At 43.2% G+C, this 24477-nt stretch overlaps 2 protein-coding genes across 3 annotated transcripts in view; one reads left to right on the top strand and one right to left on the bottom strand.

Annotated features, from left to right (window-relative positions):
* The window catches only part of LOC137359015 (zinc finger protein 235-like), a 165265-nt gene that overhangs the window by 123698 nt on the left and 17090 nt on the right, over window positions 1-24477 (top strand). The window lies entirely within an intron of this gene.
* Window positions 15134-22322, bottom strand: LOC137359014 (interferon-induced very large GTPase 1-like). Its single transcript, XM_068025151.1, has 3 exons — window positions 21956-22322; window positions 15966-20705; window positions 15134-15252 (listed from the first exon to the last, which is right to left on the bottom strand). Exons 1-3 carry the CDS (start codon window positions 22320-22322, stop codon window positions 15134-15136), a joined length of 5226 nt encoding a protein of 1741 aa, XP_067881252.1.

The raw sequence follows: 24477 nt of genomic DNA, 5'->3' as shown, positions 1-24477 counted from the left end.
ATGCAATTGTTGGCATAACTTTCTCACAAATCATTTAACCCTTTCCCTCGTGGTCGTACTTCCACCCGACCTGCTACAACATCCCTTGGCAATCTCGTCGCCCTCCCACTCATTACTTCATACGGGGATAGTCCGGTCATTCTGTCGGACATTGCCCTGACTCCCATTAGGATCCCAGGCAATAGATCGGCCCATCCCTGTCCTGTTTCCTGGATGGCTTTAGCTAATGCTTTCTTCACCGCCCCATTCATTCACGGCACCATGCCTGAGCTTTGTGGGTGATAGGGAAAGTGAAACTTCTCTTTTATACCAAATAACGTACAAGCTTCCTTGATCACCCGACTTGGGAACTGTGTCCCTTGATCCGAATCAATCTGTAACGGTATCCCCCACCTGGGAATCATTTCTTCAGCCATTATTCGAGCCACAGTATTGGCCGAACAATCCCGTGTGGGAAAGGCTTCCAGCTACCTTGTGAATTGGCCGATGATGACCAGACAGTAATTCTTTCCCCAACTTGGTGGGAGGGGCCCTGTGAAATTAATTTGTATCTGCTCCCATGACCCCCTCGGTCAGGGCTGCTGTGACATTTGGATCTTTATTGGACGTCCTGGGTTGTGCTGTGCACACACCAAACGCCTCTGACAATGTTTGGCTACATCCCTTCCCATACTTTACCACCACCAGCATCTGCTCATTCTCTCTAACATAGCTTCCCTCCCGTGGTGTGCATTCCCGTGCTATATGTTCATCAGGTTATGGTGGATCCAACGCGGTACTACCACCTTACCATCCTTCCGCCAAACTCCGTCAGGGCGTTTACCTGCTCCTTGTTTGCCCCACTGTCTCCACTCCTCTTCTCCTACATCTCTGTGAAGGTCTACCAGATTTACTTTCTCTCCAGCCCGATCGCAGTTGCCACAATTGGTGACACTGGGTCAGCTGTAACCGCCTCCTTGGCTGCCGCATCCTCCCACTCATTACCGACCTGGGTCGGATCTGTCCCTTTCTGATGTGCCGTCACCTTTATGACCACCACATCCAGCGACTGTTTTGCTGCCTCTAACAGTTCCCTAATTATTGCCTTATGCTGAATATGTCCTCCTCCTGAGGTGACATACCCTCCCCCATCAGCTCCAGGCCATCATGTACTATCCCAAAGGCATATCTACTGTCAGTATAAATGTTATCCTGCTTTCCTTTTACTATGCGTAGAGCCTCTTTCAATGCCACTAATTGTGATACCTGATCTGAAAGATTGCCTGATAGCTTTCCACTGCTAACATGTCCCCACTTCGTTAACAACTGCCCAACCGGTGCACAGAGCCGCATTCACGTATCTACAGGATGGGTCTATCTCATCCCCCTCCAGGGTTCCTGGTGTCCCTTCCTCTATCTCAAACAGGCAGTTGTGTTCCTCTCCTTCCTGTAATACGCCCTCTGCTGGATTAACCCTATTATCTCAGACTATCATGACTGACTTGTCCTTCGGTAGCAATATTACTTCCCATGCCGCCCACCTACTCTCGGACACCGTCCTAAGTTTCCCCGTGTTCAGTAGTTCCACGATAGTGGGTCTTGTATGGAGAAATATTTGCCCTGCTATCACTATAGGTTCACAGACCTTCACTGCCCATGCTGCAGAATCCAGTGATACCACACTGCGGGGCATGCCAATCACAACAGGGGACTGCTTGGTCGAGAAGTATCCCACCGGTCTTATGTGGTCCCTGTGCTCCTGGGTTAGTACCGCACTATAAAATCCGTCCTCATTGTGGGCATACAAGTGGCATGGTTTTCCCATGCAGGGTAACCCTAGTACCGGTGCACAGATCAGTGCCTGTTTTAATGCAGTGTAAGCTTGTTCTTGCTCCTCGCCCCATTTTATACCATCCAATGATGCTTTCCCCTCTTTGGTCAGATCCTGGACAGGTGTTGCAATTTTCACAAAGTTCTCGATGAAATTTCGACAATAGTTAAATAGGCCCAAGATCTTTCTAACTCCTTTTACATCCACAGGTCCAGGCATTCGAACTGTGGCCTTCTTCCTGCTCTGGGGGAGCTCCCGCTTGCCCTGTGTGACCTTGTACCCTAAGTATTGGACCTCCCATTGTCCTGATTGGGCTTTCTGCGGGCTCACCTTAAATCCCGCTGCCTCCAGTAGCTCTAAAATACTCAGCAGGGCCCCTACTTGTTTCCTGGCTGTCTTTGAGGCAATCAGGATGTCGTCCACCTATTGAACTATCGTGCTTTCCCCGCCTACGTTTGCCTGACACAGGGCATCACACATAACCCAGTGAAAGATCGCCGGGCTATTATGGCATCCCTGCAGCAGGCGTGTCCTGGCGTACTGCCGGTGCCCCACCGTGAATGCAAAATTGTCCTGGGATTTGTCATGCAAGGGTATAGCCCAAAATCGGTTTGCTACGTCTAGAACAGAGAAAATCATATGGTCTGGTCCCAAGCCATTAAATATAGTAACAGGGCTGACTACTATCGGGTGTTCTTTGGGTGGCACTTCATTCAAGGTTGTGTAATCAATAGTTAGTCAGAAAGATCCATTGGGATTCCCGACTGGCCAGATGGGAGAATTGGTGGTTGATTGCATCCTTCTCACTATTCCTCCATATTCCAGGCTTTGTTCTATTTCCCACACTGCTTTCTGTGTTTCCTGTTTAATGGGGGAATTCCTTGGGGAATGTTCTTGTCCCATTACATGGATGGGTGCCATATTGACCCTTCCACAATCTTGTCTGTGCTGTACCCAAACTCTGGTGACTTGTCGGCACAGCGCCCACCACCCCACCCCACCCCACCCCCCAGTGACCATGGTGGCCCCATTGGTCTAGGTTGACCTGGGTTACTGCAGCCACATTGCAAGCAGTCATAGGGGTTCGATACCCCTTGAGCGGGTCCTGTATTAGTATCTTGTGATCACCTGGGCTAATCAAAACCCCCAGTACTGTTAAAAGATCTATCCCCAGGATACTTCCTTCTGTTGTCTCACATATCCATATCTGGATGGGGATCATTAAACCACCAACTTCTAGAGGAATTGTTTCACTCCGCTTTGCCCTGATTCTCGTTTTCCCACATCCCAGATAAAGTCACTGCCTGTGATGTTACCGACAAATCCAGGTCTGTAATAGAAATAGACGCCCCAGTGTCTATCAACATACTGCACTGCCGGCTCCCTAACAGCGCCTCGACAAACATACAAGGGGTCTATGGTCCTGGTTGATCCTAGGGCCGATATTCCCTATGCGTTGTTTTCTGCTAACTCCCAGAACAATCCTTGGGCCTCCTCGGCTGTCAGGAACTGTTGCCCTGGCCCGCCACTCGAGGTCTGCCTTTGTTTAGGTCCTTGTCCCTTCTTTCCTCCACCTAGCGCCCAGTAGTTGTTCCGGCTGTGACTGGGCTTTCTGCAATTAGTGCATTGATTGTTATCTGGTCCCTATTTCGGGGCCCTACAATCCTTTGCCATGTGTCCCTGCTTGTCACAATTATAGCACTCCTGGGTGCTGACAGCCGCTATTCCCCCCCATCTTGTTTCCTTGATGCTGGTCCAGTCCTGTAGCCCATTGCTTAATGTCTAGATAATTTTCTCCCACAGTCTGTCCCATTCTCAGGACCTTTTGATGTTCCGGGCCGAATCCTGCCTTTAACGTTTTCACAAATACCCCATCATCCTGCTCTGGGTTGGGGCGGCCACTATACCGGACATATGTGTCCCATTTTCATTCCGTGTAATCTATTACCGATTCGCCCTTCTTCTGGACTATGAGGTTATATATCCCCAGATAGATCCCCTCTTCCTAGTTGGAGCTGGATGGCCACTTTAAAGTGATCTTGCAAGGCCTCTAGGTCTCACGGCTCGTCCCTTTCCCTGTTTCAGCCCACTCCCCGGATTTATGTAGTCAGTCTAACCCATCCCAGATATCCGTGGGCATTTAGCCTTCACCAAGGCATGTGTGTCGTTTGAGTGCAGAGCGTGGAACTGTTACATTTCCCTGAGCTTCATCCAGAATTCTCTGTTATCATTACGGGGCTTAAGCCTGGGTCATTCTTTGCGTAACATCAGTTTTTCCCCCAGGCTAAAGGGGATGTGTGTTATTTTCTCCGTTACTTCCTGTGTTTCCACTATTTTCCCATCTTTGTCTAGAACCACATTTCCTTTGTCATCTTTTATTTTACTTTTGGAAGTTTTGGTCTGCACCATCACTGTCTGCACTGCAATGGCTATCGGTCCAGACAACATCCCGGCAATAGTACTGAAGACCTGTGCTCCAGAACTTGCCACGCCCCTAGCCGAGCAGTTCCAGTACAGCTACAACACTGGCATTTACCCTGCAATGTGGAAAATTGCCCAGGTATGTCCTGTACACAAAAAGCAGGACAAATCCAACCCGACCAATTACCGCCCCATCAGCCTACTCTCAATCATCAGTAAAGTGATGGAAGGTGTCATCAACAGTGCCATCAAGCTGCACTTGCTTAGCAATCACCTGCTCAGTGACGCTCAGTTTGGGATCCGCCAGGGCCACTCAGCTCCTGGCCTCATTACAGCCTTGGTTCAAACATGGACAAAAGAGCTCAACTCAAGAGGTAAGGTTAGAGTGACTGCCCTTGACATCAAGGCAGCATTTGACCGAGTATGGCATCAAGGAGCCCGAGCAAAACTAAGGTCAATGGGAATCAGGGGAAAAACCCTCCACTGTTTGGAGTCATACCGAGCGGAAAGGAAGATGGTTGTGGTTGTTGGAGGTCAATCATCTGAGCTCCAGGACATCACTGCAGGAGTTCCTCAGGGTCGTGTCCTAGGCCCAACCATCTTCAGCTGCTTCATCAATGACTTCAATCATTAGGTCAGAAGTGGGGATGTTTGCTGATGATTGCACAATGTTCAGCACCATTTGCGACTCCTCAGATACTGAAGCAGTCCGTGTAGAAATGCAGCAAGAAATGGACAATATCCAGGCTTGTGCTGATAAGTGGCCACACAAGTGCCAGGCAATGACCATCTCCAATAAGAGAGAATCAAATGACCACCCCTTGACATTCAATGGCATTACAATTGCTGAATCCCCCACTATCAACATCCTGGGGGTTACCATTGACCAGAAACTGAGCTGGAGTAGCCATATAAATACCGCGGCTACAAGAGCAGGTCAGAGGCTAGGACTCCTGCGGCGAGTAAGTCATCTCCTGACTCCCCAAGGTCTAACCACCATCTACAAGGCACAACTCAAGAGTGTGATGGAATACTCTCCATTTGCCTGGATGGGTGCAGCTCCAGCAACACTCAAGAAGCTTGATACCATCCAGGACAAAGCAGCCCACTTTATTGGCACCCCATCCATAAAAATTCACTTCCTCCACCACTAGCGCACAGTGGCAGCAGTGTGCACCATCTACAAGATGCACTGCAGCAACACACCAAGGCTCCTTAGACAGCGCCTTCCAAACATGCGACCTCTGCCAACTAGAAGCACCAGCTGCAAGTTCCCCTCCAAGCCACACACCATCCTGACTTGGAACCATATCGCCGTTCCTTCACTGTCGCTGGGTCAAAATCCTGGAACTCCCTTCTCAATAGCACTGTTGGTGTACCCACCCCACATGGACTGCAGCAGTTCAAGAAGGCAGCTCAGCACCACCTTCTCAAGGGCAGTTAGGGATGAGCAATAAATGCTGACCTAGCCAGTGACACCCACATCCCATGACTGAATTAAAAAAACCTGATTTCTTTAAGTTCCTTATTCTCACAAGACCCTTGGTTCCCCGTTATTTCTGGATTGTATTTTGTGTCTTCCACAGTGAAGACAGATACAAAGTATTTGTTTAATATCTCAACTATTTCCTCATTCCCCATTATAATTTTACCAGTCTCTTTTGATGATCTCTTTCCATTTACATATCCATTGAAACATTTGCAATTTGTTTTATGTCTCTTGCTAGTCAACTCTCATATTCTTTTTTCTCTTTCACTATTAATTCCTTGGTCCTCCTTTGTTGCATTGTCAAATCCTCCAAATCTTCAGGCTTACTAATCTTTTTGGCAACATTATAAGCCTTTTCCTTTGCTCTAATGCTACCTTTAACTTCTTTTGTTATCCCCAGTTGGAATACTTTTTTGTGGGATATTTGTGCTTTTTAAAAGAATGCATATTTATTGTAAATTAAGTATTAATTTGCACAATGCCAATTCTTGTCTACCATAGTATCTTTTAATGTAGTTTCCCAATCTACCTTAGCCAACTCACCTCTCATATCTACATAGTTTGCTTTGTTTATAATTAAGACATTTGTTTCGGAATTAAAAACCTATCAAATTCAATATAAAATTCGATCATATTATGGTTACTGGAGGCTCCATTACTTTGCACAATACTAGATCCAAAATAGCCCTAGTTGGTTCCTTGACATACTGATCTGGTAAACTATCTCGTGAAGTCACACGGGATCAGAGGTGAGCCGGCAAGATGGATACAGAACTGGCTCTGTCATAGAAGACAGAGAGTAGCAGTGGAAGGGTGCTTTTCTGAATGGAGGGCTGTGACAAATGGTGTTCCGCAGGGATCAGTGCTGGGACCTTTGCTCTTTGTAGTATATATAAATGATTTGGAGGAAAATGTAGCTGGTCTGATTAGTAAGTTTGCGGACGACACAAAGGTTGGTGGAGTTGCGGATAGTGATGAGGATTGTCAGAGGATAGAGCAGGATGTAGATCGGTTGGAGACTTGGGCGGAAAAATGGCAGATGGAGTTTAATCCGGACAAATGTGAGGTAATACATTTTGGAAGATCTAATGCAGGTGGGAAGTATACAGTAAATGGCAGAACCCTTAGGAGTATTGACAGGCAGAGAGATCTGGGCGTACAGGTCCACAGGTCAATGAAAGTGGCAACGCAGGTGGATAAGGTAGTCAAGAAGGCATACGGCATGCTTGCTTTCATTGGTCGGGGCATAGAGTATAAAAATTGGCAAGTTATGCTGCAGCTGTACAGAACTTTAGTTAGGCCACACTTAGAATATTGCGTGCAATTCTGGTCGCCACACTACCAGAAGGATGTGGAGGCTTTGGAGAGGGTACAGAAGAGGTTTACCAGGATGTTGCCTGGTCTGGAGGGCATTAGCTATGAGGAAATGTTGGATAAACACGGATTGTTTTCACTGGAACGACGGAGGTGGAGGGGCGACATAATAGAGGTTTACAAAGTTATGAGCGGCATGGACAGAGTGGATAGTCAGAAGCTTTTTCCCAGGGTGGAAGAGTCAGTTACGAGGGGACATAGGTTTAAGGTGAGAGGGGCAAAGTTTAGAGGGGATGTGCGGGGCAAGTTCTTTACACAGAGGGTGGTGAGTGCCTGGAACCTGCTGCCGGGGGAGGTGGTGGAAGCAGGTACGATCGTGACGTTTAAGAGGCATCTTGACAAATACATGAATAGGATGGGAATAGAGGGATACGGTCCCCGGAAGTGCAGAAGGTTTTAGTTTAGGCAGGCATCAAGATCGGTGCAGGCTTGGAGGGCCGAATGGCCTGTTCCTGTGCTGTACTGTTCTTTGTTCTTTGTTCTTTGTTGTTCTTTGTTTACATTCCATGAACTCGTCTTCCACACTATTACTACATATTTGGTTTGCCAAGTATATTTGAAGATAAAATTTCTCATGATTACTCTATTATGCTTGTTATGCGTGCCTCTAATTTCCTGATTTAAACTCTCATCTACACTACAACTACTGGTAGGGGGTCTGTAAACAACTCCCACCAATATTTTCTGCTTCTTGCTCTTTCTTAGCCCCATCCAAATTGACTCTATTCGATTTTTTGATCTAAGATCCTTTCCCTCTACTGTCTTCTTCTTCATCCATTATTACAGGGCTACCAACCCTCCTTTTCCATTTGCCTATCTCTTGTTGTGACCTGGTGGGTGATGGCATGACTTGCTCCCACTGTTCACTTCACACTGACCACAGCATGTGTTTCTGTTACTAATGTTTTAACCCCTTGTGTTTTATTTGTCAAATAAACAGACAGTGACAGGTTTTCTCGTGGATGTAAAACAGAAAATTAATTACTTTTAAGAAGAATATTCATTCCCAAAATGGTCGCAACCGCACCCACATACGCATTCACTCATATACTGTTATGACTGAGGTGGGAGGAGTGCACTGTTAATTCAGTCCCACTTCTCCACAGTTCACAGCATATCAATAAATGTTCCCCCTTACTGAAGCAGCCAATTAGATACTCTATTTGTCCTCGGAATAAAGCACACCAACCAGGTTTCTTTAATCAACAATAAAATTAACTGGTTATGATAAAACTAAGTCTTAACCAAAAATGAAGTAAATCTATATACAAATTGAATTATTAAAGCTCCTTATTTTTCCCTAACCCTCATGCACACATCCATACACCAAAAAACCGGTTAACTAGAGAAGAAAAATGGGATTTGGTGTACAGCCTTTTCAAAGGAATGAAAGGAATAATTAAAAACTTGGACTGTCATGATCTGGAAGGAAGTTATTCAGGTTGGTAAGGTGTCCCAAAGTCGAATAGTTGGATGCCACTCAAAGTCTTTCCAGGTGAGTTTGATGAATGGTCTGTGATGGATAAGCATTCAAAGAACTTCAACTGTAGAAAACTTCACATAGATCTTCCATGAGGTGCGTAGCACCAGGTGTCAGTTCTCACATTCGATGCAAAAGACCGTTTTTTCAAAGATGCAAGATTTCTGTAAATACAGGGTTTCTTCTAGAATGCAGGAGGCAACAGTACCACTTCATACAAGCTTTTGCTTTTCAAAAATAAGGATTCTTTACTGAGAAGTAATACTTTTCTGGTTCTTCTGATCTCCAGGCAGGTCAAAATCAAATTCCAATTGTCTGCTTTCATCCAAACCCACTGGCTTTTGAAGTTCGAAAATGAAAACTAAACCTTCCATAAACAAGTCACATGCTAAGTCATAAATTATCTATTGTCACTCAAAGGGTAGCTCTGAGGTCAACCCCTCCCTGCTGGTTTCCTTGAAATTACCTGCTTTCCAGTCCATGTTTACCAGTTCAACTTTTGTTGAACTTAATTTCAAAACATCCATTAAATTCTGCTATATCCAGATGTCTCAATGTCTACTGAATTCCTTTTCAATTTTTAAAGATATAGAATCCCAAGTTGTAGTAGGAAAAAATGGAAATCCTTGTAACACCTCTGCCCTTGGCAAAATGAAATGCCATTTTTGAATGTTTTTCATTACAATGTAACAAAAGAGAAGTTGAAAACATTTTAAACACATTATTACACTCATACCCCCCATTCACTCTACTTGTAATGAACATAATTTTGCTTTGTACCATCTTTACTCATACAACTCAAAAAAATTAAATTCGCGACAAAGCATCTGCAATAACATTATTTTTTCTCGAAATATGGACAATCTTTAAGTGATAAGGCTGTAACAGAAAACTCCATCAGAATACTCTGGCATTCTGGGTTTTAAACTTTTTCACAAGCATATAACAATGTTTCTCTGGTTGTAGCGGACATATACTTCAAAATGTTTAAGAGCCAATAATGGACCAAATGATTATTTTTCCATGGTGGAATTTTTTTTTGGTGTCGATTCAGTTTTCTGGACAAATATCCCACTGGTTTTGCTATGCCCGATTCATCATCTTGTAGCTGGACTGCACTGACCCCCAGATCACTAGCATTAATCACTACCTTGAAGGGTTTAGTAAAATTTGGAGCAGCCAACACTGGTTCATTGGTCAAAATGGCCTTCAGCTTTTCAAAAGATGCCTGGCAGTCCCGTGACCAATTAATGTGGTTTTCGTTCTCTGCAGCAAATCTGTTGGTGGAGCAACTGAGGTACTGAAATTTGGTGAAAACTTTTTAGTCGAAACCACACATCCCCCAAAACCTCATAATTTCTTGCTTAGTCTTAGGGGGAGGGAACTCCACCAATGCTTGTACTTTTTCCATTCTTGGCAACACTTTTCCTTGGCTCACTACATGCCTGAGGTAGGTCACTCTCACGTGCCGATCACAATCACAGTGTGGAGATTCGAGATTGGTGAGTGGCGATTTTAAGAGTTATCTTTATAAAAATCTGGTCTGCAGTTAGCATTTAACTGGGAGTTACCCTCCAGATAAAGCAGGGTGTGGAGATACGAGTTTGATGCATGGCGAGTTCGGTGAAGGGGGGAGCAGGTGCTCCTGTTTTCTACCTTTTAACCCTCCAGTGTTTGGTTCATGCGATGGTGCAGTGGAAGGAGCTGGTTGCTGAACAACTCATAAGCTATTCTACTTAAAATAAATAGTCTGTAAAGTTACGTTATGGCAGGTCAGCTAGACCATGTGGAATGTATGTCCTGCGGTATGCAGGAAGTCATGGACGCTCCATGTGTCCGAGCCACCACATCTGCAGGAGGTGTCACCAGCTGCACAAGCTTGAGCTCCGGGTTTCGGAACTCGAGCGGCAGCTGGAGTCACTGCTGTGCATCTGTGAGGTGGAGGACTATGTGGATAGCACATTTAGGGAGGTGATCAGATCACAGGTTAGGAGCATGCAGGCAGATAGGGAATCGGTGACTGCCAGGCAGTCTAAGAGACCAGGCAGGTAGTGCAGGAGTCCCCTGATATGATCTCACTCGCTAATCGGTTTTCCATTTTGGATACTGGTGAGGGTGGTGGTTTCTCAGAGGAGTGCAGTCAGAGCCAGGTTTGTGGCACCACAGGTGGCTCAGCTGCACAGGAGGGGAGGAAGAAGAGTTGAAGAACAGTCGGAAAGTTAGACACCCATCCTCCAGTAACTGACTCTCTACACATATTACTCAGTAAGGTTAGACACTTATCCTCCAGTCACTGACTCTTGACACATATTACTCAGGAAGGTTAGGCACTGATCCTCCAGTCACTGACTCTCTACACATATTACTCGGGAAGGTTAGACACTGATCCTCCAGTCACTGACTCTCTACACATATTACTCGGGAAGGTTAGACACTGATCCTCCAGTCACTGACTCTCTACACATATTACTCGGGAAGGTTAGACACTCATCCTCCAGTCACTGACTCTCTACACATATTATTCAGGAAGGTTAGACACTGATCCTCCAGTCACTGAGTCTCTGTACATATTACTCGGGAAGGTTAGACACTGATCCTCCAGTCACTGACTCTCTACACATATTATTCAGGAAGGTTAGACACTGATCCTCCAGTCACTGAGTCTCTGTACATATTACTCGGGAAGGTTAGACACTGATCCTCCAGTCACTGACTCTCTACACATATTACTCGGGAAGGTTAGACACTGATCCTCCAGTCACTGACTCTCTACACATATTACTCGGGAAGGTTAGACACTGATCCTCCAGTCACTGACTCTCTGCACATATTACTCGGGAAGGTTAGACACTGATCCTCCAGTCACTGACTCTCTCCACATATTACTCGGGAAGGTTAGACACTCATCCTCCAGTCACTGACTCTTTACACATATTACTGGGGAAGGTTAGACACTGATCCTCCAGTTACTGATTCTCACAGCTTTGTCCAGGTATTTAATTGTTATTAATGATGAAACTGAAATGGATTAAATCATTTGTTTTCTTGACAAGCAGGTGATAACTGATTAATGTTTATACGGTTTCAAAGCAAATCACTTGATAAACTACACTTAATGGAGTGGAGAAGCAATTATTGCAACCTTATGGAAAATTCAAATAAATTGGGTTTTTTTCAGAATTTAAGCATTTTATTGTGGTATTAAAATGACAAACTATTACAATAAGAATTTCAGAATAAATTCTTAAGACAGGATTGTTTTACGCAATGATTTTAAAATTCAACAAACAGGATAACATTACCAGGAATCACATATTGTCCAATAATTTAGCACAATCAACATCATTTATAATTTGCTATTTCATTATTTATCGAAAATAAGTGAAACAATGAAATGATAAAAGATAACTATAGAAATAACCTAGTACAAATGTTGATGTAATGTTTAACCTCCCTATATTACAGCATTAGAAACCTATTACAGTTAGTACTTGTTTCTGAAGTTAGTTACTGATTTCCTTTTGATATTGATATATAATGATTAAACAGCGACACTCCAATTCTAAGATAAAACAGATAAAAATAGAAAAGGACACAAGCACACATCAGGCCAGTCAGCATTTGAAAAGAGAAAATACAGTTTAATGTCTCAGATTCAGATTCCTGAGTCAAAAATGATAATTTAATCTTATTGTTTCTATTTTTAGGTCCTGACAGGCCTGTTGTGAATTTACATTGTTTCATTTTGGATTTTCGCCATTATTTCTTTGTATCTAAGAGGTCTGAGCTGTTATTTCCCCTCTCCATCATACAGAACTTTCAAAAGGGAGTTGGATAAACACTTGAAGAGTGAACATTTTCAGGGCCAGGGGGAAAGAGCAGGGAGTGGGACTAATGAGATAGCTCTTTCAAAGAGCTAGCACAGGTATGATGGTCTGAAGGGCCTCCTTCTGTGCTACATCATTGTATGATGATAGGATATTGAAGAATATTTTATTTCCCAATTATCCTTTCAGATGTTTGTTCTGTCCATTTCTCTTTGGGTGTTGCATGTTTGTTTTAACTCCAAACTGCCCCCCAGTGCAAAATCATTTATGCTATAGGATTAATCTTTCACAGAAAGATTGCTTGCCAGAAGAAAATAATTCAGCCAAAAAGTTAAGAACTGGAAAAGCTGATGGAAATCAAGGACTGAGACCAAAAAATGTCTTCATTTTCATATATATATATTGAGGAGATTTTGAATTGCTGTCTGGGTGTAAAACTGGCGACCCCAATCACAGGCAAGAACACAAGAAATAGAAGCAGAAGTGGACCATTTGGCCTATGGAGTCTGCTCCACCATTTAATATGATCACAGATGATTTTGGGTTTCAATTCCACTTTCTTGCCCGCTCCCCATATCCCTTGATTCTGTGCGAGACCAAAAATCTATCTATTCCAGCCTAGAATGCATTCAGTGATAGAGTATCCACAACCCTCTGGGGTGGAGAATTCCAAAGATCCACAGCACTTTGAGTGTAGTAATTGCTCCTTATCTCAGTCCTGAATGATTGACCCCTTATCCTGAGACTGTGGCCCTGTGTTCTAGATTCCCCGAACAGTAGGAACAATCTCTCAGCTTCTCCCCTATCAAGACCTTTCAGAATCTTGTATGTGTCAAATAGATCACCTCTCATTCTTCTAAATTCCAGAGAATATAAGCCCAATTTACTCAGAATTTCATCATAAGACAACCCCAGGGACCAATTTAGTAAATCTTCGCTGCACTGCACTGCCTCCAGTGCAAGTATATCCTTTCTTATATGTGGAGACCAAAACTGCACACAGTATTCCAGGTGCAGTCTCACCAAAGCCCTGTACAATTTCAATAAGACTTCTTTATTCCTGTACTCCAATCTCCCTGCAATAAAGGCCAACATGCCATTTGCCTTCCTAATAGCCTGCTACACCTGCATGTTAACTTTGTGTGTTCCTTGTACGAGTACCCCCAAGTCTCTCTGAACATCAACACTTACCAGTTTCACACCTTTAAAAAAATTCTGCTTTTCTATTTTTATGACCAAAGTGAACAACTTCACACTTCCCTACATTATACTCCTTTTGCCATCTTGTTGCCCACTCACTTAACCTGCCTATATCTTGTTGCAGTCTCTCTACATCCTCCCCACAGCTTACTGTTCTACTGAGCTTTGTATCATCAGCAAACTTAGATACATTACTCTCTGTCTGTTCATCCAAGTCATTAATATAGAGTGTAAATAGCTGAGCCCCCAGAACTGATCCTTGTGGCATCCACTGTTCACTGCCAGCCAACTTGAAAATGTCCCATTTATGCCACTTTCTGCTTCCAGTCTGTTAACCAATCCTCTCTGCATATTACATCCAACACCATGAGCCCTTATCTTGTTTATTAATCTTTTATGTGGCACCTTATTGAATGCCTTTTGAAAATCTAGGTATACTACATCTATTGGTTCCACTTTATCTACCCTACTAGTTACATCCTCAAAAAACCCTAATAAATTTGTGAAACAGGATCGCCCTGTAGTAAAACCATGCTGACTTATTCTAATCATACTATGCTTTTCCAATTGCAATGGTAAGACTTGTTTAATAATAGTTTCCAGCATCTTCCCAATGACTGATAGGTTAACTGGCCTGTAGTTCCCCCTTTCCTCTCTACCTCCTTTCTTGAAACGCGATGTAACATTTGCCAACTTCCAATCTGATGGGACCATTCCTGAATCTAAGGAATTCTGGAAAATCATAACCAGTGCATCCACAGTCTCTGCAGCTATCTCTTGTAGAACCCTAGGATGTAGGCCATCTGGTCCCAAGGACTTGTCAGATTTTAGTCCCTCAAGTTTCTCCAATACTTTTTCTCAGCTGATATCAATACCCTTAATTTCCTCCCTCTTTTTAGCCCCTAGGTTACTGCCTATTTCTGGTATGGAACTTGTGCCTTCTACCGTGAAGACAGACACTAAATATTTATTCCCAATGCCTCTGCCATTTCCTCATTCCCCATGATGATTTCTCCTGTCTCTGCCTCGAAGGAACCAACATCTACTTTAGTTATCTCTTCCTTTTTATGTACTTATAAAAGCTCTTACAATCTGTTTGTATATTGCTGGCTCGTTTACTCTCATATTCTGTTTTTTCCCTGTTTATCAACCTTTTGGTGGCTCTTTGCTGGTTTCTAAAACACTCCAAATGCTCAGACTTGCTACATTGTAAGCCTCTTCTTTTAGTCTAATACTCTCCTTAACTTCCTGAGTGAGCCATGATCTTTCCTGATGAGTTTCTGTTTTTGTACAGAATGTACTTTTGTTGAACACTTTGAATTGTTTCTTTGACTGTTTCCCACTGTTCACATACTGCCATACCTTCCAGTCTATTTACCCAATAAACCTTAGCCAGTTCCCCTCATACCTTCATAATTTGCTTTGTTTAAGTTTAAGGTTCTTGTTTGTGATTGAAATTTGTCACTTTCAAACTTGAAATTCAATGGTATTATGATCACTATTTCCTAGTGGATCTATTACTATGGTATTGCTTATTTACACAATATGAGATCCCCATTCAGTTCTATAATGTATTGCTCCAAAGAACTGTCATGAAAATATTCTACAAACTCATCTTCTAGACCACTGTTGCCAATTTGCTTGTCCCAGTCTGGATGCAGATTAAAGTACCCCACAATTAATACATTACCTTTTTCACATACTCCAATAATTTCCCATTTAATGTTCTGTCCAATAATATAACTGTTGTTAGGGGGCCTGTAAACTACTTCCACTAGTGTTTTCTGACTGCTGCTATTCATAATTTCCACCCAAACTGATTCTACTCATGATCTTCTGAGAGCAGATCTCTTCTTATTAATGGCCTTATGCTATCCTTTACTATCAGGGTACTCCTCCTCCTTTGCCATTCTGTCTGTCTCTCCACAATATTGTGTACACCACTGATAGAAACCACTTCATCAAATGCTGAGGATGGAAATTACTCCATTTTATTCTTTATGGTTAACTCTTTACATGAGGGAACCAGTGAAGCAAATTGACTTTCAATCCCTGCTAAACAGTGGGAGCACATTTCAGTATAAAGGTTACTGTCAGAGAAACTCCTTCAAATCTATTAAATAGTATGGAAAATGCATCAGAGCCGTTCCCACTCCTAAACCATAACCTAACTGGAAGGACAAGGCGTGACCTGAGGAAAACCAGTCTGAACACCAGCTGAGCCCAGTGGTTAAGTCCTCAGAGTGAAAGGGTGAGGTTGGGCCGGTAGAAGCCTCGTGGGCAGATGCTCGTAGTGAGGGAAGGGAGGGAGGAGAGAACTTCTGTGATTCCCATCCTTGAAACTAATAAGTTAAGCAAACTCACCAATCTTCACATTGTATTTATCTTCAATGTCTTTTTCAACCCTATCCCAGGGTAAATTCCAACTGGAAATGTTGTCTGCTGGTTTTGCTGAGTATTTATCAGCGAACTGTGTGTTGTATTTGTAAAAAACCCATTTCCAATAGGCTGAAGTTTCAAAGCTGGTATCAGCAAGAATATTCCAGCGACTGTACCGCTCATTGACAGTTCTGTAGTTCTTGTAAGAAATCAATTTCCAGTCGGTGTCTTTATTCCTGAAAGAGACATCACCAGCAACACCCATTGTACAATTCTCTGATATTAGTTTCTCAGTATTAATGTTTCTGCATCCACTGAGCCCTCTGCTCTGGTGATATTCAGCACTGTGCTGTGAGTGCTCCCTGTTTGTACAATCACACAGGACTCCACAGAAAGGACACTGCTCCCCACAGCCACATAACATTGTGTACAATTCACTGGATGGATCTGTGGGGAGAGCAGTGATTTTCCCAGCAATATCCTTACCCCAATCTTTAACCCTTTCAGTCAGATCATTTTTACTGATAAAACTTTCAATTTCTTGTTTAAAGTTCAGTGGGTTAATCTTTTCAGACTGAAAAGTAACAGTTCCCAATGTCTCCTGTGGAATCTGTATCTCATCACCCAGTTTCTCTTTAACTGCCAGAATAAAACCGACCACTGAATTCTCATTATCTGGAGGTGTTATATCCTTGAGAGCTTCCCTCACCCGACTGATAATCCCCTGCAGAATATCCAGTGCGAGAGAGCACAGCAGAGGAACTTGTTTATCATGTGTGGCTGCACAGTGTTGTATAACTTGTTCCTTCAGCCAATCTTTTTCCAATGACACCGTGTGTTTTATATATTGGTAATATTCATCAAAACTGTCTGTCTCCTTCAAATGGAGCATCAAAGCCACTTGGAAGTTTTTCCGGTATAAGAATTTCCCACCTTTGCAGTGGTGTCTCATGTGCTGCACAATCTCCAATCCCAGTTTATTATCAACAGCTTGGATTATGGCCGGGATCAGGCAATTTTCACAGAACAGTTCTGCTCTCTGTTTGGTTTGATCTTTCTCCTGGTAAATATCCTTAAAGCTTTGACAGTAGGCTGCTTTCTCCTTGTCTAACTGTTCCAGGGGATCATTTCTCTTCCTGAACCTCTCATGCATTTCTTCATATTTTATAACTGCAAATCCACAAATGTGAAGCTTAAATTCCACACTGAAACGTTCATTAAAAGTGAATGTCTGGTCCTGGTGATTCCGGATTTTATCGTCTATTACTTTCAGGAGTTCTCTGCAATGATTAGAATCATAATCCTGCTCCCGGTCTGCGGTCTGCTTCACAAACTGTTTACACTCTCTCGCCCACTGATCTACCAGCTGCTGGGCTCTTTCAATTACTTTGTCTTTTCGGTTTGTGAATCGATCAGTAAGATGTGTAGGAATGGACAGATGGTCTTTATTGATGGAAAACTCCAAGTCACTCAGTTCACGCAGGGTTTTCTTGCTAAGTTGCTGGTTGAGGAGCTTGGTGTCCCCGGGTATATTCTGGTTTAGGCTAAATTCCATGTCCTTCATAATATCGGCTCTCTGTGGTGGAGAATATTTAAATATTGAAATTTTTTTCTTCCACATATCCTCAAACTCTTTCTCCAGTTGTGTTTCATCCATTTTCCTATTCTCCTGCCTACACTGTTGCAGAAGTTTATTAACCTGGTCTTCAATCTGACTCTGATACTTGTCCTTAATATCATTCAGTTTCTGCATAGCTCTCCTCCTCTGCACTGCCTCATCACACTTCCTGTCCACATACATTCCACGTTCAATGATCAGAGAGTTCAAGCTGCAGACAAAATCCTCTCTGTATTTTTCAACAAGGTTTGAGTTATTGCTCGTGGAATAATAGTCCTTCAGCTGTTGGAGAGTTTTTTCTTTCTTTTCATTGAGAAATACAACCTGTTCTCTTTTCAAACTTTGAGCTACACTTTCTGGATCCTGTTTGGTATTCAAAATTCTGTTCCGTGCCTTTTCCAGGAAGGAATGTATCTCTTTCCTCAGTTCCCACTCCAGCTCAGTGTATTCGACAGAAAGTTCCTTGTAAGCTTCAGCTACCAAACTGTTCCGGAAACTGAAGATGAAATTTTCATATTTCACTGCGTTCCACAGGGATTTAGTCCACTGGATAAACTCAGAGATGGTCGATGTTCTCCCCTTAATTTGCTTCTCTTTAAGATTCTCAAAAAGCCTTTTTTTCAGCTCAAACACCTTGTGACTGTAGCCGGTATTAACAGCTGCCATGGGAAGATTCCCGTGCCACAGGCCTGGGATATTCCAGTTATTCTCCATCGCGTCGTACACCAACACATCCGAGAACTTGGTGAACTGTCCATCTTGTTTTTCCATTTTAGCCGCTGCTCGTGTCATCACATCCAGCTGTTCCAGCAGATGTTTGCGGCCTGCGATATTCTGATCATGAGCAGACACATCACTCACATTCTGGTGAACAAAGTAACAAACTGGCCTTTTCCCCACTTCTCTCATTCGTATAAATGCATGGACTGCTATCTGCAGCACATCCTTCATCTCTGTGGAGTTTTCCATGGCTATATTTACTAATGTTACATCACTTAACCCGATCACCAGGGTGGCGAGCTCATTGTCATGTTCAGAGCTGTTATCAATGTTTGATAGTTCTGGTGCTTTCAGCCCCTCAGTGTCGATCACCATGATGTACCCACAGCCCAGCTCAGTCTGCAGATCCCCTGTAATCTTAATGAGCTGCATGAAGGCCCCACGAGTACACCGACCACTGCTCACAGCAAACTGTAAACCAAACATGGTGTTGAGAAGTGTGGACTTGCCTGTACTCTGCACACCCAGCACTGTCAGCACAAACACACGGGTTTCTCTGCCAATCCTCTGTTCAACTGCCTCCAGTACATCAGTGATCCACTGTAAAGGGATGTTGGAAACATCTCCATCAATGAGCTCCAGAGGGAACCCATCCAACATCAGATCAGCAGCAATGTGGGGTAACTTTTGTACAATGGATTTCTCCTCCTCATCACAATTATTCTGGTTTATCAACGTTTCATAGATCAGCCCGATTTCTCGCATGAAATGTTCGAGTCCGAGGGAGCTGGCAGTTATCTGTTGGTCTAATTCCTGTAACCGCTTGTTGGTTGTCGAGTCTTTCTGCTCCTTTGCCTCTTCCTGTGATTTCTGATACAGAGATTTGTATTCTTCACGTAAACCAGAGAGAGTCTCTCTCGATCTGGAATCTAACCCGAATTTCATCCATTTCAGGAAATATTCCCTCTCCTTCCTGTCTATCAGGGCTGTAATGAATGTTTTCATATCAGCTGATATACCTTTCTCTCGTTGCTCATTTCGCAGTTTTCTCTTCTTTTCCTCAAGATCATTACAATATGTTTGTATCGACTTTTCATCTCCCTGTTTTGGACGACATTGTTGTTTTTCTATTTTGGAAACCTGTTGCCAAGTGAAACCCTGAAAAGACATATTTTCTGATTTGTATTGACTAATGGCCTCTCTTTTAATAGAATTATAAATGTTTTCAGACCTTGCTTTGCCTTGTGAACACAGCTTGTCATCCTCATCTATTACAATTCCCATGTCTCTAGCAGTTACTGCCAGTTCCTCCAAACACTTGGTGTCCTGACCAGTCTTCTGTTGTTGGGTTATTTCCAGGGTTTTTTTCAATGTGGATCGCAGTATCTCAGTAAACTCTAAATTGTTTCTCATTCCTCGTGATAAGATTTGATTCTCCTTAACCCCTGAGGAATTAATGAAGTCCTTTAAGTGTTCTTTAGTCTCACCGCTCACACTGCTCCCAGTAAGCACTATGAATGTACTCGCTGGAGACTGGCCGAGGGACTTCAGCCTCTTGCTTAAACCACTGTCAATATTATCAATAAAAATAAAAACAGCTGAAGAGACATTTACCAGAAATTGAAGCTGTGTGTAGAACTCTTTAGCATCACCTCGAAGGTTTAATATAGTCATTGGCTCTGGGAAAAGATCCAGTTCCTCACTCCCACTGGGCAGGTACCAGCACAACTCGACAAGACCAGCAGAAATCTTGCGAGGTAGATTTCCACACTCCATATGGTGATGGATGAAGAAGTTGTGATGTTGCTGGGAGGGACTGAGGACTTCATTTAGAATCATAGATTTAGAGATGGAACAGGAACCGAGTCTAATAAAGGAAAAGGTTTTAATGCTGGCGGTCACCATGTTTGTTTCCTTAAAGCCTGCATTTTCTCGGAGTGAGAGTGGGCGCCATTTCTTGACGATGGAGCGCAGGGCCCACAGCAGGAAGGTGCAGCCCTTGCTACCAACAGGCAGTAATAGAGGCAATGCAAACTGGCACAGGGACATCTTCAACATCAGCTCCTGCTGGAGGAATGGGTCAGCACAAAGGAAAATAGACACAATGATATCCAAGGGATGGTATAAACCTTCAGAGCTTTCATCCTGACGGAGAAAATCCAACTCATCAGATTCTGACTGATTTTGTGTGTCAGTTGGTTTGTATTTCAAGTTTCTTGCCTCTGAATTGACCATCATTAAATTCCGGAGAAAATATCCTGGAATATCCTGAGGTGAATTGGGTGATTTATTTTGAAGTGTTTCAGTGTTTATGTTAAGGACATCGCTCAGGGACAACTTCTTGTTTTCTAACCCCAGTTCGGTTAAGAATTCTGCATTATCATTACCTGCATGAGAATAAGAAGATTTAATTACAATCCATTTTTAACTACTTGTTACACAATGATGTGACATCTGTGACCTTTACTGTGGGACATTCCCGTGTTCAGGCTTGGAACGTTTCAGTTATTCTCCCCAACCCGAGATCCCCAAGACTCGATCTCCCCCTTGGTGCACAGACCTCTGATTCCCCATCTCCCCAATCTCTGACCCTGATCTCGTGCCTTTCCGGAGTTCCAGATCTCCAGCCTCTAGGCTCTAAGAACTGGAGATTCCCACATACCCATTACACTCCCCTCAGTATTACACTGGGAACAGTGAGGGGGGTAAAGGGAGGGTAAACTACCCAATTCCAGTCACTCCAATCCCCCCACTCCCCTCAGTACCACACTGGGAACAGTGAGGGGGTAAAGGGAGGGTAAACTACCCAAGTCCAGTCACTCCAATCCCCCCACTCCCCTCAGTACCACACTGGGAACAGTGAGGGGGTAAAGGGAGGGTAAACTATGCAAATCCAGTCTCTCCAATACCCCCACTCCCCTCAGTACCACACTGAGAACAGTGAGGGGGTAAAGGGAGGGTAAACTATGCAAATCCATTCTCTCCAATACCCCCACTCCCCTCAGTACCACACTGAGAACAGTGAGAGGGGAGTGAAGGGAGGGTAAACTACCCAATTCCCTTTACAGACTGTACCTGTGCTGCAGAACCTGATGCGCCTCTAGCCAAGCTGTTCCAGTACAGCTACAACACTGGCATCTGCCTGGCAATGTGGAAAATTGCCCAGGTATGTCCTGTACACAATAAAACAGGACAAATCCAACCCAGCCAATTACCGCCTCATCAGTCTACTCTCAATCATCAGTAAAGTGATGGAAGATGTCTATGACAGTGCTATCAAGTGGCACTTGCTTAGCAGTAATCTCCTCACTGATGTTCAGTTTGGATTCTGCCAGGGCCGCTCAGCTCCTGTCCTCATTACAGCCTTGGTTCAAGCATGGACAAAAGAACTGAACTCAAGAGTTGAGGTGAGAGCGACTGCCCTTGACATCAAGGCAACAATTTATCGAGTATGGCATCAAGGAGTCCGAGCAAAACTGGAGTCAATGGGCATCAGGGGGAAATTTCTCTGCTGGTTGGAGACATGGGCTTTCATTTATTAGCCCATACTTTTCCAAATGTCAATTAATTTTGCCCCAGATTATTGTCTTTATAAGTTTTTCCACCACTGATATTAGACTGACTGGCCTCTAGTTGCTGTGTTTATCCCTTTCCTCTTCTTTAAACACAGATGTTACATTTTCAACTCTCCAATCCTCTGGCATCATCCCCATATTTAAGGAGAATTGAAAGATTGTAGCCTCTACAATTTCCATCCTTTCTTCCCTTGGATGAATCTTATCCAGACCTGGTGACTTTCCTACTTTGAGGACTTCCGACCTCTTTAGTACATCCTCTTTATCTATTTTGATCCTATCAAATATCACTACTGCCTCCTCCTTTATTGCTACATTGACAGCATCCTCTTCTCCAATGAAGACAGATACAAAGGATTCATATAGAACCTCAGCCCTGCTCTCTGCCTCCATAAGAAGATCTTTTTGGTCCCAAATCAGCCCACCCATCCTCTGACTAAACTTTCATTGTTAATGTGTTTATAAAAGACTTTTTGGTTCCCTTTCATATTAGCTGCTAGTCTATTTTAATACTCTCTCTTTGACCTTCTGATTCACTTTTTTAAAGCTACTCTGTACTCTGTACATTAAGTTTGGTTCTTGACTGTATTATGAACCTTACATTAGTCATAAGTTTCCTTTTTCTAATTCATTTTAACCTCTATATCTTTAGTTATCCAGAGAGCTCTAGCTTTGGATGCCCTTCCTTTCCTCTTCAAAAGAATTTGTCTGCTCTGTACCTGAACCATTTCTGCTTTGAAAGCCTCTCATTGTTCAATTACATTTTGCCAACCAATTTTTGATTCCAAACTATCTGGACCTTTTCAACTCAGTGAAGTTAGCCCAGTTCAGTATTTTTACATGAAAGCAAAATGTTGCAGGTGCTGGAAATCTGAAACAAAAACGGAAAATGCTGGCAATACTCACCACGTATGCCAGCATCTGCGGAGAGAGTGGGAAAATGTAAGAACATAAGAAATAGGGGCAGGAGTAGGCCATTCAGCCCCTCGAGCCTGCTCTGCCATTTTATAAGGTCATGGCTGATCTGATTGTGACTATTTTCCTGCCCGCCCTCATACCCCTTGACTCCCTGGTAGATCAAAATCTATCCAAGTCAACCTTGAATATATTCAATGTTCCAGCCTCCACTGCTTTCTGGGGAAGAGAATTCCAAAGTTTAATGACCATGTGATAGAAAAAATCCTCCTCATATCAGGCTTATAATGGAGATGTCCTTTGTGATGAAAATCCCACATGCCAAATGGAAATATTAATTTTGTTGTATGGAACTTTGCCTGAGGCTTTTTACTGAGACTGTTACAAATAACAAAAAAACAGCGAGCATCCAAGATGGCCATGTACAATTTGCACATGAAAAGAATCATAGAATCGTTACAGTGCAGAAAGAGGCCATTAGGCCCATCATGTCTGAACTGGTTCTCTGAAAGAGCAACTCCCTCAGTTCCATTCCCCACCTGCTCTGCATACCCTGCACATTCTTCCTTTTCAAAGAACTGTCTAATTCCCTGTTAAATGCTTCAATTGAACCTGCCTCCACCATGTTCTCAGGCATTCCAGAGCTTAACCACTTGCTGAGTGAAAAAGTTTTTCCACATGTCACTTTTGCTTCTCTTACCGAATTCTTTAAATTTGTGCCCTCTCGATTGCAATCCTTTTACGAGTGGGAACAGTTTCTCTCTATCTACTCTATCCAGACCCCTCATGATTTTGAATACCTCTATTAAATCACCTCTCAATCTTCTCTTCTCCAAAGAAAACAGTCCTAATTTCTCCAATCTATCTTCATAACTGAAATTCCTCATCCCTGGAACCATTCTTGTGAATCCTTACTGTACTCTCTCCAATGCCTTAGCATCTTTCCTAAAATGCGGCACCCAGAACCGGACGCAATATTCCAGCTGAGGCCGAACTAGTGTCTTATACAAGTTCCTTGCTCTTGTACTCTCTGCCCCTATTAATAAAGCCCAGGATAATGTATGCTTCATTAACTGCTCTCTCAACCTGTCCTGCCACCTTCAATGACTTATGCACATATACACCCAGGTCCCTCTGCTCCTGCACCCCCTTTAGAATTGTGCCCTTTATTCTATATTGTCTCTCCATGTTCTTCCTACCAAAAATGAATCACTTCACATTTCTCTGTATTGAACTTCATCTGTCACATGTCTGCCCAGTCCACCAACTTGTTTATGACCTTTTGAAGTTCTACACTATCCTCCTCACAGTTCACAATGCTTCCAAGTTTCGTATCATCTGCAAACTTTAAATTGTGCACTGTACAGCAATTTCTAGGTCATTAATATATATCAGCAAAAGCAAGGGTCCCAACACTGATCCCTGGGGAACTCCACTACAAACCTTCCTCCAGCCTGAAAAACATCCATCTACCACTCCTGTTTGTTTCCTGTCACTCAGCCAATTTCATATCCATGTTGCTGCCATTCCTTTTTATTCCATGAGCAACAGGTTTGCTCACGTCTGTCGTGTGGCATTGTATCAAATGCCTTTTGAAAGTCCATGTACACCACATTAACAGCATTGCCCTCATCAACCCTCTCCGTTACCTCCTCGAAAAAGTCCAGAA

This window comes from Heterodontus francisci, unplaced genomic scaffold (genome assembly GCF_036365525.1).
Source record: "Heterodontus francisci isolate sHetFra1 unplaced genomic scaffold, sHetFra1.hap1 HAP1_SCAFFOLD_615, whole genome shotgun sequence".
Classification (NCBI taxonomy): domain Eukaryota; kingdom Metazoa; phylum Chordata; class Chondrichthyes; order Heterodontiformes; family Heterodontidae; genus Heterodontus; species Heterodontus francisci.
This window is presented reverse-complemented; position numbering and strand designations above follow the sequence as displayed.